Source organism: Anas acuta, chromosome 1 (assembly GCF_963932015.1).
Source record: "Anas acuta chromosome 1, bAnaAcu1.1, whole genome shotgun sequence".
In the NCBI taxonomy this organism is placed as follows: Eukaryota; Metazoa; Chordata; class Aves; order Anseriformes; family Anatidae; genus Anas; species Anas acuta.
In genome coordinates this window covers 124,522,713-124,535,442 of record NC_088979.1, presented here as the reverse complement: position 1 = coordinate 124,535,442, position 12,730 = coordinate 124,522,713, and the positions used below count along the sequence as shown (strand labels likewise).

At 38.2% G+C, this 12,730-nt stretch overlaps 1 protein-coding gene across 4 annotated transcripts; it reads left to right on the top strand.

Moving 5' to 3' along the window:
• The first annotated feature begins 399 nt into the window (after window positions 1–399).
• PARP11 (poly(ADP-ribose) polymerase family member 11) lies at window positions 400–9,568 on the top strand. 4 transcript variants are annotated; one of them, XM_068700514.1, is made up of 8 exons: window positions 400–582; window positions 3,134–3,262; window positions 3,358–3,478; window positions 4,698–4,773; window positions 6,319–6,391; window positions 6,481–6,611; window positions 8,157–8,308; window positions 8,783–9,568. In XM_068700514.1, the coding sequence occupies exons 1-8, from the start codon at window positions 547–549 to the stop codon at window positions 9,094–9,096; spliced, it is 1,032 nt and encodes a 343-aa protein (XP_068556615.1). In that variant the 5' UTR covers window positions 400–546; the 3' UTR covers window positions 9,097–9,568. The 4 variants fall into 4 exon arrangements, with proteins under 4 accessions (XP_068556615.1, XP_068556628.1, XP_068556624.1 ...); XM_068700527.1 differs by having other exon boundaries at window positions 414–444; XM_068700523.1 differs by lacking the exon at window positions 400–582 and adding an exon at window positions 589–777.
• The last annotated feature ends 3,162 nt before the right edge of the window (window positions 9,569–12,730 follow it).

Here is a 12,730-nt window from a genome sequence, read left to right as displayed (position 1 = left end):
GTATAAAGAACTAAATACACATAGTGGTTCACGAGGCCCATGAGGAAAACCATGGGCTGTGAAAATCATTGGTAGAGAGGAGGCCCATTGACTACCCTTCAATGCAGCCAGTAATTAAAAGAACAAACGTGTGAGGTACAGAGAAATGACCCCAGGAGGATGCTTACAGGACTGCTGAAACCCACAGGACTGAGGGGTGACTGTCACACAGCTTCCTCATGGAGGTCAGCAGATCCCCACACAGCCATCCAGCCCGAGGCAGAGGCACACTGTGCACCCTCACTGCCCTTCCTCGGGCACAACACATCCTCCTCTTCCTCCTCCTCCTCCTCCAGCCCCGCCTCCCCCGCTGCCAGGCCTCACCCCCCTCTGTGACGAGCCGATATAGCGCTGCCCCTCCCCTTTCCCCTGCCATCACTAGCGGAAGCGCCCGGACCGTGAGCGGTGCCGTTCCCCGAGCTGCGGCGCCCGGCTCGCTTCCTCCCTGTCTTCCCCCTCCTTCTCCCCCCTCACAGCTCACACGCCCCTCCCCGCCCCCCAGCCAACATGTGGGGAGCGAGCCCGGGGTGGGCGGCGGATGCGGTGAGTGCGGGCGGGTGGGGAACGGGAGAAGCGGCCGCTCCTGCCGCCCTGCTGCTGCCTCCGCACGCCGCTCCCCGCGCCGCCCTGCCCCGCCTCGCCCCGCCCCTGGCAGCCGTGGAGAGAGAGAGAGAGAGGGAGGGAGGGAGGGAGGAGAGAGAGGGAGGGAGAAGAGGGAGGGGGGCGGTGAGGGTGTTGGTACGTTGGGGAGGAGGAAGTGGCGGCGCTGGCCTCCATCTTTGGGGGGAGCGTGGCGGGCAGGTTGTGGGGCCGGGGAGGGCGCGAGTGGTGGTGGTGCGGCGGTGGCTGGATTGCTGCCCCCGCCTCCCGTGTCCTTGAGCTACCAAGGAGTCGCCTCTGGAGGGAGTTGGTGAAGCGGGGTGACCGCAGCAGTGGTCCTCCACGGTGTAAAGGGTGTTGGTATCGCTGTGGAGATCACCTGCGCTGTCCTGTGTGTGTTTATGCTAGCGTCATTTTCCCTCGCACTTCCCCTTTCCAGCCCTGAGCTCTTGTTTCAAGTCTTGCTTGTGTTCCCATCAGGGCCCTAGATAACATTATTTATAGGCAAAACAGCCTTCAGCAGTAAAGCACAGTCCACCAAATGGGTAGTATAAGAAAGCAACCCATCAGGATGCACCTTAAAGCGTGGTTATTCAAGTCTAAAATTGCAGCTAGGTAAATGAGACCATGCATTAACAGTAATTAAAAAACACCCACAAACATATGTGGTCATAGCACAACACTCAAATGAGCATTCATTCTCTTTAGAAAGGTGTTTTTGCTGTCAAAAGTAATTGTGTTGGCTTTAAAATGTTCCTTGTCAATATGGGCCCATTAAAAGCAGTAGTATTAGTGGGAGTTGAGAGGACTTCTGTTAGCAACAGCATTGCCAATAAAATTATCATTGCTGCACCTTTGATATTTGACATCCTGTCATCCAGAAAACCCACTGAGTTTTTTCTGCTTGCTGTGTGTACATTCAGAGGTTTTGGACAAAAAACTACCTGTTCCTTATAAGTGGTGTGAATATGCTTTTAAATCCATCAGTAAATTGAATGTTTTTCTTCAAGCATTTTGAATTTGTATCACTTTTGAGAACAGCTCTTTTGTTGTGTTTTTGGCTTTGTGTCATTCTTCTATGCTACCATACATACCATCCTGGAATCTACCTGTTTAGCCTGGACTTTGTGGCTTACTGTAGCTTCAAAAGCTATGGGCATAACTGTCTCATTGACAAATTATTCTGGAGGTTGTGTTGCTCCCAGAGGCATATAGATGTGTTGGTAGGGCATAGATGAATATGCCTTCTCTCTTTGTAACTTGTTTGAAAGCCATTACTGATTTGAATGATCAGATTCAAAGCCCTGAACTAGCATTGGCATGGAGTTGTGATGTCTGGCCATTTTGGTAGAAACATAAGGAAACTAAAGTTTACTATAAAAAGCCTGAATTGCTTTCCTCTTAGTTGTTTTTAAAAAAAAAAAAAAGCGTAGGCTACTGTATGTCAACCTGTAGGAGAGAAAATAGCCAAATACTAATGTAAACAGAAGAATCAAATTGAAGGTGGAGGTTTATCATCAAAAGATCTTGGTCACTTGTGCTTTAACACCAAGTGAACATAGGCTCTATGTTTTTGTATTGGTGTGAAGAATGGAAGAGGTGTTGGTAGATGCCCTCTGTAACAGAAGACATTTTTCTTACTCTTGCAAAATATTTTTGTCATGCAGCTGATGTACCTCTGGTCTAATTTTGCTGGAACTTGAGGCAGCTATATATGTAGCTAGCCTTGCAGGCTCTCATTTCTCCTAAAGCAAGTTTGCCCTCAAATTCTGTATTTTAGAGCTGTTGTATAGGTCTATCACAAATTCTGCTTTTTTTCCATTTATGTCTTTATAATATTCTAGAGCTTTTGATGGTAAGGGGTCATTCCTTTTTTGAAATATGGTCTCTAGCTGTTGCCATGAAGAGGTTTCTAAAAAATTAAGGCAGAACAATAGCCCTAGGGTAAGTTTTCTGCTCAACTCCTGTCCCAGTAGTACTGGCCAGTTGTTACCTATTTCTGGTTTCTCATATATGCCTTCTTCAGGCCTCTCTACCTTTTTGTGGGTTGAAGTATCCAGGAAACATCTGAAACATCTAGGAGATTAACTGAACTTTATTTGCCTTATTTGTTCTAAGTGTATTGTTCTGCTTCTTGAAAGAAAAAGTTTAGTTGAGGAAATTGTTGGGAAGAGCATCTGTCATGATTAAGCAGTTAGATAAGATGAATTGCCAACCCTGTTTGGGAGGAGGTCATACCTCTTTCTCTGAAAGATTCCCCCGTGCCCCTTTAGCATTTTTGCTGTTTGGTGGGGAGGTGCCATGTTAGGCAATATCATAGAATCATAGAGTTGCTTGGGTTGCATGTATGTAGTAGAGTCAAGTACTTTAAAAGTTTTCAAGATTTTATTGTTGAAAAAAGAAAGAACAATCCCAGACAGCTCCTAAAGATATTCAGGCATAACAAGGTCTGGGAAAAGTCTTTTTTGTGATACTATGTATGTCAATGTTTCAGGAAGCGCTTCAAAGAACACCTGAAGAATTCTTTCAAAAGATGGAAGGTTCAGTTGAAGAGATGGATACCTCTGATACCCAGTGGGGCTGGTTTTATTTGGCTGAATGTGGTAAATGGCATATGTTTCAGGTAACTACATATGAAGTTATATTAGTTATGATTTCTGTATGTCAAACTACCTATTGTTTAATTTGTCTGAATGTGCTTTTTCATTTATTTTGAAGACTGATTCAAACAGTCATTGCTCAGTTAGCAGTGAAGATATTGAAAGGAGCTTCAGAACAGATCCACATGGTTCTCTTTCTTTTACTACTGCAAAATTTAACTACGTGCTAGATTTTTCAGGTATGTATCTTCATTAAGTAAATTTAAATAACAGAGGTGTCAGATAGATGAGTTCATTTGTTGATTGAGGAAATAATTGTCCTCATCTCTACTGCACTTGTGATAGGAAGTGTCTTTATGGGAAAGTATACAGGCATTTTTTGAGGTCCCTGCCTTGTTACGTTTTCTAGTGTAGTTTACGAATAAAGTAGATCATTGTATTTACTAGGAGTCAGTCGTGTTAGTATTGATTACCTTATTGGGACTGTGAAATCTGATTTATTTTTTTTTTTAACACACAACAGAGCTCGTATGCTTGAAAAATCTCTCCCATTTAGAGGAATAATAAACAATTATATGGAGGAAGTTTTCTGCAAAATATTTGTAATAAGGTGATTTTTTAATTTGGCATGTATTTTAAGCCAATTCTGTTGTTGAAATAACAAGGAGATAGCCAAAAGGATTTGATAGTGGGCTGTAGTAGATCTTATGTATGTCATATTTTTAAAGTACAGAAATTTACTGAATTTATATGTATCTAATTAATGTGTTCTTTATTTAGAAATGTGTTCTAATGACTTTTTTAGCTTTTTCATCAGTACATTATTTATCTTTTGAATAAGTTCTGAAACAGTTGTGTGCTTAAACAGAAGCCTCTTCCAAACTGAAGCAAATAACGGTATTTCAAATACAGATAGAAGGGAGTGGGTAAAACAGTGATGTACTTGGAATAAAGTAGCATGCAACAGTACAAGGAGTTTGATGTTTATTTATGTTGAAATGTCTGTTAAAGAAAAAGAAGTTTCACATCTGGAATAAAAGCAACAATAAATGCAAATGTTAAATGACATTTTTTATTGTACCATTTGTAGATCATGATATTTTACATTAAGAACAGTCTTAAGTCATTCTAGTGGTGTTAAAGTCAGTCTAACTTTAGCCATTGATTTAATGGGTCTGAATAGTGGCTATTAGAACAGTGTTCTAACAATAAGCATTTAGTTTGTATAGTATTTGCAAGTTTTGTCAACTCATAAATGGCAGAGATTCTGAGGTCTGTATTTTGAGTTTATCTAAAATGCATATTTGTTAATTGCTGAAATACGTGCTGTAAAGCAACGTTTGATGTAGTAGTGTTAAAAAAAAAAACAAAAACAAAAAAAAAAACACATATAAATACTTCATATGCATTCCCTATGAATCCCAGAAACATTCATCCTAACTCTTGTTTTATTCTCAGTGATGAAACAAACCAACCTAACTACCCTTAAAGAACGGCCAATAAAGCGAGCTCCCTTTTCTATCAGTGCTTTCAGGTAAGGAAATAAAATGAAGCCTCTTTATTTTGATTTTAGTCCTGATTTAAGTAATATTAAACAAAAATATGTTTTATATGTATTGTTTATATTTATTTACTTTTTGCATCAAACAGTGTAAGAATTGGACTAAAATGGGATAGCAAGTCAAGTGAAAAGAAATTTTAGAGGGAGAGTGACTTTTTTTTTTTAATTTCTTTGATATATGTGTGTATATATATATATATATATATATATTTTTTTTTTTTTAGAAAGTAAGGAAATTGTAGTAAGAAAGGCAAGGCGTACTGCATACTGATATCCTTTGGCAAGATTCTTAAATCTGTGTCTGACTTTAGCTATTGGAGGCACTTGCTGTTGAATGTACCTGTTGAATCAGAATTGCTGATTAGAGAACTGGAGAAGCAGCAGCAAAAAGTGGAGTAGTTTGTTCCATTGTAACAATGACTTCATAAATTACTTAGAAGGAATATTGTAACAATAAAAAAAAATATATTTTCTTGCCTACATGTTTTAATCATTTACTCTAAAATGATTTGAAATGACCAGAAATTGCATCCTAATGAGAAGATTGTTTTATGAGTCTAATTGTTTCAGATTGCAAGTTTCTTACTTTTTGATTAGTGATTGGATGTAAAGCTGTGGTGATGTAAATCTGATATTCAATAAGTGGTAAATATGCAGTGATACTATTGCAGATAAAATTGACCATCTGGATTGTGGGTTATTTTTTTCCAAAATAGTACTTAGAAATAATTTTAATTCTGAATGTTGTCTCATTATACTTTCAAAAAGAAATTTGGCGTTTGTAGTAAGAAATGTTCTTAGCAAACTTTTTAAACTGACATTCAGGAGAGGGCTGTTTTTTTTTTTTTTTTTTTTTTTTTTTTTTTTTAAGTATCAGCTGTTTTTCAGTGAATGTTCCCAGAAGTGTACATCTGATAATGAGGCAATTCAGTTTCGCTTTTTGTTTATTGAATTCAATACTTTATCAAAATCATTGAATTCAATACTTTATCAAAATACTATCTTTTCACATGCTGACACCATTCTTTAGTTTCAAATTGCTTCATTTTGTCCCTGTTTTGGGACTTAAAAGACGCTACATATGCGGTGTAGATGCCTAAAATACATTTTTATTGATGTCGTGAGAACAAATTCAACCAAACTTTTCAAGTGTGTATTTCTACCACAATGATTTTAAACACTTCAAATAAGGGCTTGATTTTCAGAGGTTTGGACTAGCTTTATTTCCTGATTCTTTGGAACGTTTGGGCTGTTTGTACACTCTCACATTTCTAAATCAGTGTAGCTCTCCAGATGTTGCAGACCTTTATGACCGTTTCTTTTGATTTAAATTTCTGTCTTTTATTGGATAGATGGTGTAATAAGATTGTTCATTACCATGGTTTGTTTTGATTTTGTGTAAGTTTTTTTTTTTTTTTCATACTGTATTGTTTGAAGCAAGAGATTGACTGGAGGAAGAAAATAACTCTTTTCCTTGATGTGATGTGTTTTTACCCTTTTTTGTTTGTTTGTTTGAAGCCTCATTTGTGATAATGAAGCTATCCCTGTTCCTTCACACTGGGAGAATGTAAATCCTGAGGAGCCATATCAGGTAAGAATTGGTAGACAAGTTGGACAAAACCACGTGATAATGAAATAATACTTCACATTGAAAATGTATTAACCTCTTTTTTTCCCCAGCTTATTCCTTTGCAAAAGAAAACAAATGAATATATTGAAGTTTCTGGTCTCTTTGGAAAAACAATGGATACCCACCGAATTAAAAGAATTAAGAGAATACAAAATCTAGACTTGTGGGAGTTTTTTTGCAGGTGAGATTATTTTTAAAGCCAACAGGTTTACAGTTGTTAACAGAGCAAATCTCGAAGGCATTCGGTAGGAAAACGTTTAGTTGCTTTTATTATTATTTAATTAAAATGTGTTAGTTTTAACATTTTTTCTTTATTTGCTCACCTGTCGTTCTTCTGATCACGTTCAAAATTCTGTTTTCAAGACTCTTAACTTCTACAGGTGCAGAACTGTAATGCTTCTTTAAATGCATTAGATATAAATGTAGCACAGATGAAACATGCATTGAAATGTTTCTGGAATTTATCATATTACAGTATTGTTCTAATCCAAGAAGTTGCATATAAATTGGTATTTAATATCTTGCTGTCACAGTTGTTTGTGAAGTATACATTACTTTTGAACAGTAAAACAAAATAAACATATCTTTCAAGCTAAATAAGCTAAATACTGCAAGGTTTTCAATCCTGTGAAATGTATTTATTTATAAATCTGGAATAATTGAAATATAATGCCATTAATACGATGAAGAATCTTTGCTGCCTGTCTCTTTACCTAGACTTGGTTGATAGAACTGATAATTCTCCAAACTGTAGGCCCTGAGAATGCTTCCCCAGTTCAAGTCTGTACTACAGACTTGAAGCAGACTTATAAGCAGATTACTTCATTTGATAAACCTAAATATGTGCCTTCTCTTTCCCCAGGCACTGTGTTTTTTATGGGAAGAAAATTCAGGTACATAAACAAGGACAAAGCTATGATACACTTAAGCTTATCCTTGTCTGGACAGTCAAGGGATCATAGCTGTGAACAGCGTAGTGATTTAGATGTGGCTCCAAAGTCCAGTTCTTCAGGGATCTTAGGAAAATGCAGTTGATAGAAAGTCGCTTGAAAAAAGGTTGATGAAAAATACGTTTATTCTTTAATTATAGGTGCTATATGGCTTTCTGCCAAAAAATCTGTAATACAGGTTCATCTGTAGTATAAAAGTTTAGTGTTTTTTTCTACCGAAATTCTAGAATGATAGAACACAAGACGTAGCTCTTTAGAAAGTATATGAACCATAAATTCAGAAAACCATGATCATGTTGAAGAAATTCTACCTGAACAGTAAGGTAACTTTATTTTTAAGGTTTTTGCTATTTTACCAGGATAATTACTCTTAATAGTCCACTAACGTTGCTATCCCTCCAACCATACTATTTAAGCTGATGAAGAGAACAAAAAACACAAAATAGGAGAACAGTGCTTTTTATTTTCAAAATCTATGTTCAGGAAATGACTATATTGAAACTAATGTCACGTGAACAAAGTTGATAAATTTTTTAAAATACCTTTTTTCCTAAACTTAGATTACTTCTGAAAATAGTCTATGACATCCAGATGTGCAATATCTAAACATGTACCTTAATAATTCTGATCTCTTTCAAAAGCTGTAATCATCTAGACACTTGGAGAAGTGGAATTTATGAAATGTTTTAGGTCTGTTCTCCCTGCGTTGTTTTCAGCATAGGAACTTGATTTGTTTGTGCGGATGTTTATAATACTGTATTGTGTGTTCTCTTTAGGAAAAAAGCTCAACTGAAGAAGAAAAGAGGTGTCCCAACTATTAATGAGCACATGTTATTTCATGGCACCAGTAATGAATTTGTAGAAGCAATATGTATTCATAATTTTGACTGGAGAATAAATGGGATGCATGCTGCTGTGTATGGAAAAGGTAAGTATTTTTGTCACACACAGCAGTTTGGCAATCTGAACAGTTAGTTCAACATTGTTACATGTTCCCTATAGAATGTTCTTTGTACTCTTTGCTTTTCAGGGAGCTCTTTAATATAGCTTTGCTTTTACATCAAGTGTAATTAAGAAAGTTAGGATACAATAAAGAATTTAATCAGTGCAAGTGGCTGGTAGAGCTGGGGGCTGGGGTGGGGGACAGTTGAACAGCAAAGCAAGGTTGGTAATGAGGTTAGTGTCCCTATTAAAAATGTTCACACTAAATATTTGTTCACGTTACTGTAGTTCTAACGATTTAGGGAAAAAAGGGATTGCTGCTGAACGTAAACAAACAGACGTATTTCGTTATTCTGATACCTATATCAATGCATTACTTGAATCAGTTAAGCTATCACAACAAGAATGTCATCAGATACTTATTTTTTTATTTTTTCTTTTTTTTTTTTAAATTTGCAAGGGACCTATTTTGCAAGAGATGCATCATATTCCAGTCGTTTCTGCAAAGAGGACATGAATCATGGAAATACCTTTCAAATTCATGGTGTGAATCTGCAGTCTCATCCACATAGACCAGATAAAGTCATGTTTCTTGCTCGTGTATTGACTGGTGACTATATCAATGGTGATTCAAAATACATGAGACCTCCTTCAAAAGATGGAAGTTTTGTGAACTTGTATGACAGCTGTGTGGATAATACCTGGAACCCAAAGATCTTTGTTATCTTTGATGCCAACCAAATCTACCCTGAGTACTTAATAGAATTTTGTTAAGTTCAAAAGGAGCTGAACTGAATATTTGTTTGTCTTCTTGATACTTTTGTTCCTTTTGCAAAGACGACAATATAAAAACTTGAAGCGTGAAAGGAGGGAGGTGAAAGAAAAGGTAGCATATATTTATGGAGGAGGGAAGCTATTAAAAGTTTGAGAGATTGTCCAACTGTTAAGATCTGTGAAACAAACTTTACTAATGCCTTTTTCAGATGTAGCAACTACTACAAATCTGAAATGCTTAGTGAGCCTTAGATACATTGTGCATTGGTAAGTTTTCAAAGACAAGATGTATGTATAAAAATATATTACAAGTATTTATTCATGTGGTAGAAATATGTTTCTTATACAGTATGTATATGATGAAACTAACCTTTTATAAAGATTGTCTGTAGAACTTAAATGTAAACTCAGGCGACTTTTCCTATATGTATGTATGTCTGTGTTCTATAGTACACATTGCTTTGCATTTGGAGGTCTCTTGGTTTGAATTCTAAACCCGCAAAAGAAATCCATCTGGAAACAACAGATAAAGGACCTACAGTTCACCAAAGCTGCTATGTTTGACTTGAAGGTAAGCTTCAACTATCAACTATATACTTGCTAGATTTTAAAATTGCACTACAATTTCAACTTTTAGTTTTAGGTTGGATATTAGAAAAAATTTCAAGGGTTTTGAAGCATTGGAACAGGCTGCCCGGGGAAGTAGTTGAGTCATCAGCCCAGGAGGTATTTAGATGTGTAGATGTGGTGCTAAGAGACGTGGTTTAGTGGTAGGCTTTGCAGTGCTAGGTTAATTGTTGGACTTGATCTCAGAGGTCTCTTCTAGCCTAAATGATTCTATGATCTCTGATCGCAGTTGAATTCTCTAGGTCCTACTGTTCTAAGCATGATTCACATTTGATTCACTAATATGGTAGCTATGCCAAGGGCACACTGTTTCCCATATTGTGTGAAATAGCAAATCGTGGGGAGCTTCTGCATTACTGACTCCTTTTTATTCTTAACCAGCAGTCTATAGAATACACATTTCATGAAACTAACAAATACACATGCCATTACTTTTATTTGTTCTTTTATTTCATCAGAGGTATGAACTGACCTTCCTAGCTAAGGAAACTGAATGAAAGGGTTTTTAATGTCTAATGGACACAAAATATTTATCAACTATACTGATTTTAGTATCTTTTCTAATAGTTTGTATTCTGTTCTCTTGTTTACTACTTAAAGAAATTGAATTGCAGAATCTTAATCTCACTACGTCACTGCACAATTGTAGTTTTCAGCTTTTCTTTTAGTGTACTGTTCTGCTTCCTGGTGATCTTTGTGCTGATGAATCTTGATACTGCACATATCTGCAAAGCAGCCATCTTCTCGCTGGCAAGGAGAGAGATTATTAGCACAAGCAAAGTCCAGAATGGTAATGGTAACCAATACAAAAAATAGTTGGACTTAATAAAAAGAACAGACAAAAAGGAAGAAAGGAAAATAATTTTTGGATTAAGGAACGTTAAAGAAATGAAAAGGGATTTGGTCAGATTATGGGGAACAAAAGGTGCTGTTCTCAATTACTATTGTTTGTTCTTTTATGTGCCTTAAACTGAGGTAAAATTTTCTTATTAAATTATTTTTGTGGCAGAATGTTTTCATGTAGGCATAACATTTCAATTTGAGATGATCTTATTTCTGTATCATATTGGGCTTCATCTTCCAGTTTTGCTTTTTAGAATGGGTATATACTCAGATATGCTGAATTGCCTCATTTCATCCAAGGCAGTTTAGGAGTTGATCTTCATTCCAGTTCATTTACAGAGGCAGTTTGTGCAAACTTTTAAGTTCAAATCTGCAAAACAAAAAGGATTTAGCTATTTTGTATAGAAGCTGTCCCAGTACCAAGTGCCTTGTACACTCACATCTAACCTAGATGTGAGATGCATAATATACTAACTGTACTTAGTGACTTAAATTCCAGAGTACATTGGATGCTAGTTTAGCTGGTGGTTTGAGGACAGGGCTGATCCAACTTAAACTGTCATCAGCAAACAAGATCCTAGTGGGAAGGCTAAAGTGACCTTATGCAGTCTGCACAGGCAAAGATTATTACTTTCAGGAAAAAGATTTGTCAGTAATTAGTGTGCTTTTAATTGGCTACCTATACAGACTACATCTGATAAACATGTATTAGTCTTAAAATTCCTTTGACTGGTATGTCAATCAGTGCTGTAATTGTAATGGTTGTTAGGCACTGTCCAAAATAGCATACTCATCAAAATCAGGTCTATTCCAGTTTCCAGTTTTACCCTGCTGGGCAGCTCAACTCAACCACAACTGTTCTCTGACTCCCCCTCCCCAACCTCAAAGGAAAAGGGGAAGGAAATAAGATGGAAAGGGCTCAAGAGTGGAGATAAGGACAGGGACGTCACTCAGCAATTACTGTCATAAGCAAAAATGACTCAGCATAGGGATATTAATATAACTCATCACTAGCAGACTAGTACAGTGAGAAACTAAAAGCAGACTGAAAACACCTGCTGTCTCATCCACCCTCTTATAACTTCTCCCCCCAAGTGGCATAGGGAACAGGGAATGGTGGTTGTGGTCAGTCCATAAAACTTTCTCATCCACTCTTTCATGGTCACTCTCTGCCCCTGCTCCAATGTCAGGTCCCTCCCATGGGATGTAGTCCTTCCTAATCTGATCCTACATTGGTTTTCCACAGACAGCAGCTCTTCAAGAGCTGCCCCTATATGGGTCTGTACCACAAGGTCCATCTGTCAGGATCAAACTGCTCCAATATGGGTCCCTCACAGATGGCAGCTTCCCCCAGATCACCTGCTCCTGCATGGGCACCTCTCCACAGGTACAGGTCCATCCTGGAGTCTACTCCAGAGAGGACTCACCATAGGTCACGGCCTCCTCCAGGCTACATCCACCTGCTCCACTGTGGGCTCCTCCACGGACTGCAGCATGGAGGTCTGCTCTGCCATGGTAAACCATAGGCTTTAGGGGGACAGCCTGCTCCACCATGATTCTCTCTCCACAGGCTGCAGGGGAACTTCTGCTGTAGCACATGGAGCACCTCTTTCACCTCCTTCTTCACTCATCCTGATGTCTGCAGGGCCATTTCTCACTCCTCTCTTCCAGCTGCTACTGTGCAATGATTTTTTTCCCTTACTTAGATATGCTGTCACAGATGCACAACCAACATCACTTACTGGGTTGGCTCCGGCCAGCAGTGGATCCCTTCTGGAGACAGATAAATCCAACTCTTATCTAATGTGGGATGCTTCCAAACTCTTCTCACAGAGGCCACCCCTGCAGCCCCCTTGCTACCAAAGTCTTGCCATGTAATACACTCATTGAACTGCCAAAAGTTTGCATGGAACCACCTCTCAACCCTGTCAGTGTCTCTCTGGATGGCATCCCTTTCCTCCAGCATGTCAACTGCCTCACACAGCTTGCTGTCAACTGCAAGCTTGCTGAGGACGCACTCAATCTCACTGTCCATGTCACTGACAAAGATGTCAAACATCACCAGTCCCAGTGTTGATCCCTACAGAATGCGACTTCCCTAACCTAATCCCTGTCTGCTTGGATAATTTCTCTGTATTCTTCCCAGGCAACCTGTCCTTGCTTC

Bases quoted from the DNA above. Each gene is read 5' to 3' on its own strand.
- PARP11 (XM_068700514.1), top strand. From the start codon at position 547: ATGTGGGGAGCGAGCCCGGGGTGGGCGGCGGATGCG. The intron at 3,479-4,697 runs GTATGTATCTTC...TTTTATTCTCAG, and splicing joins CTACGTGCTAGATTTTTCAG to TGATGAAACAAACCAACCTA. The intron at 6,392-6,480 runs GTAAGAATTGGT...TTTTTTCCCCAG, and splicing joins ATCCTGAGGAGCCATATCAG to CTTATTCCTTTGCAAAAGAA.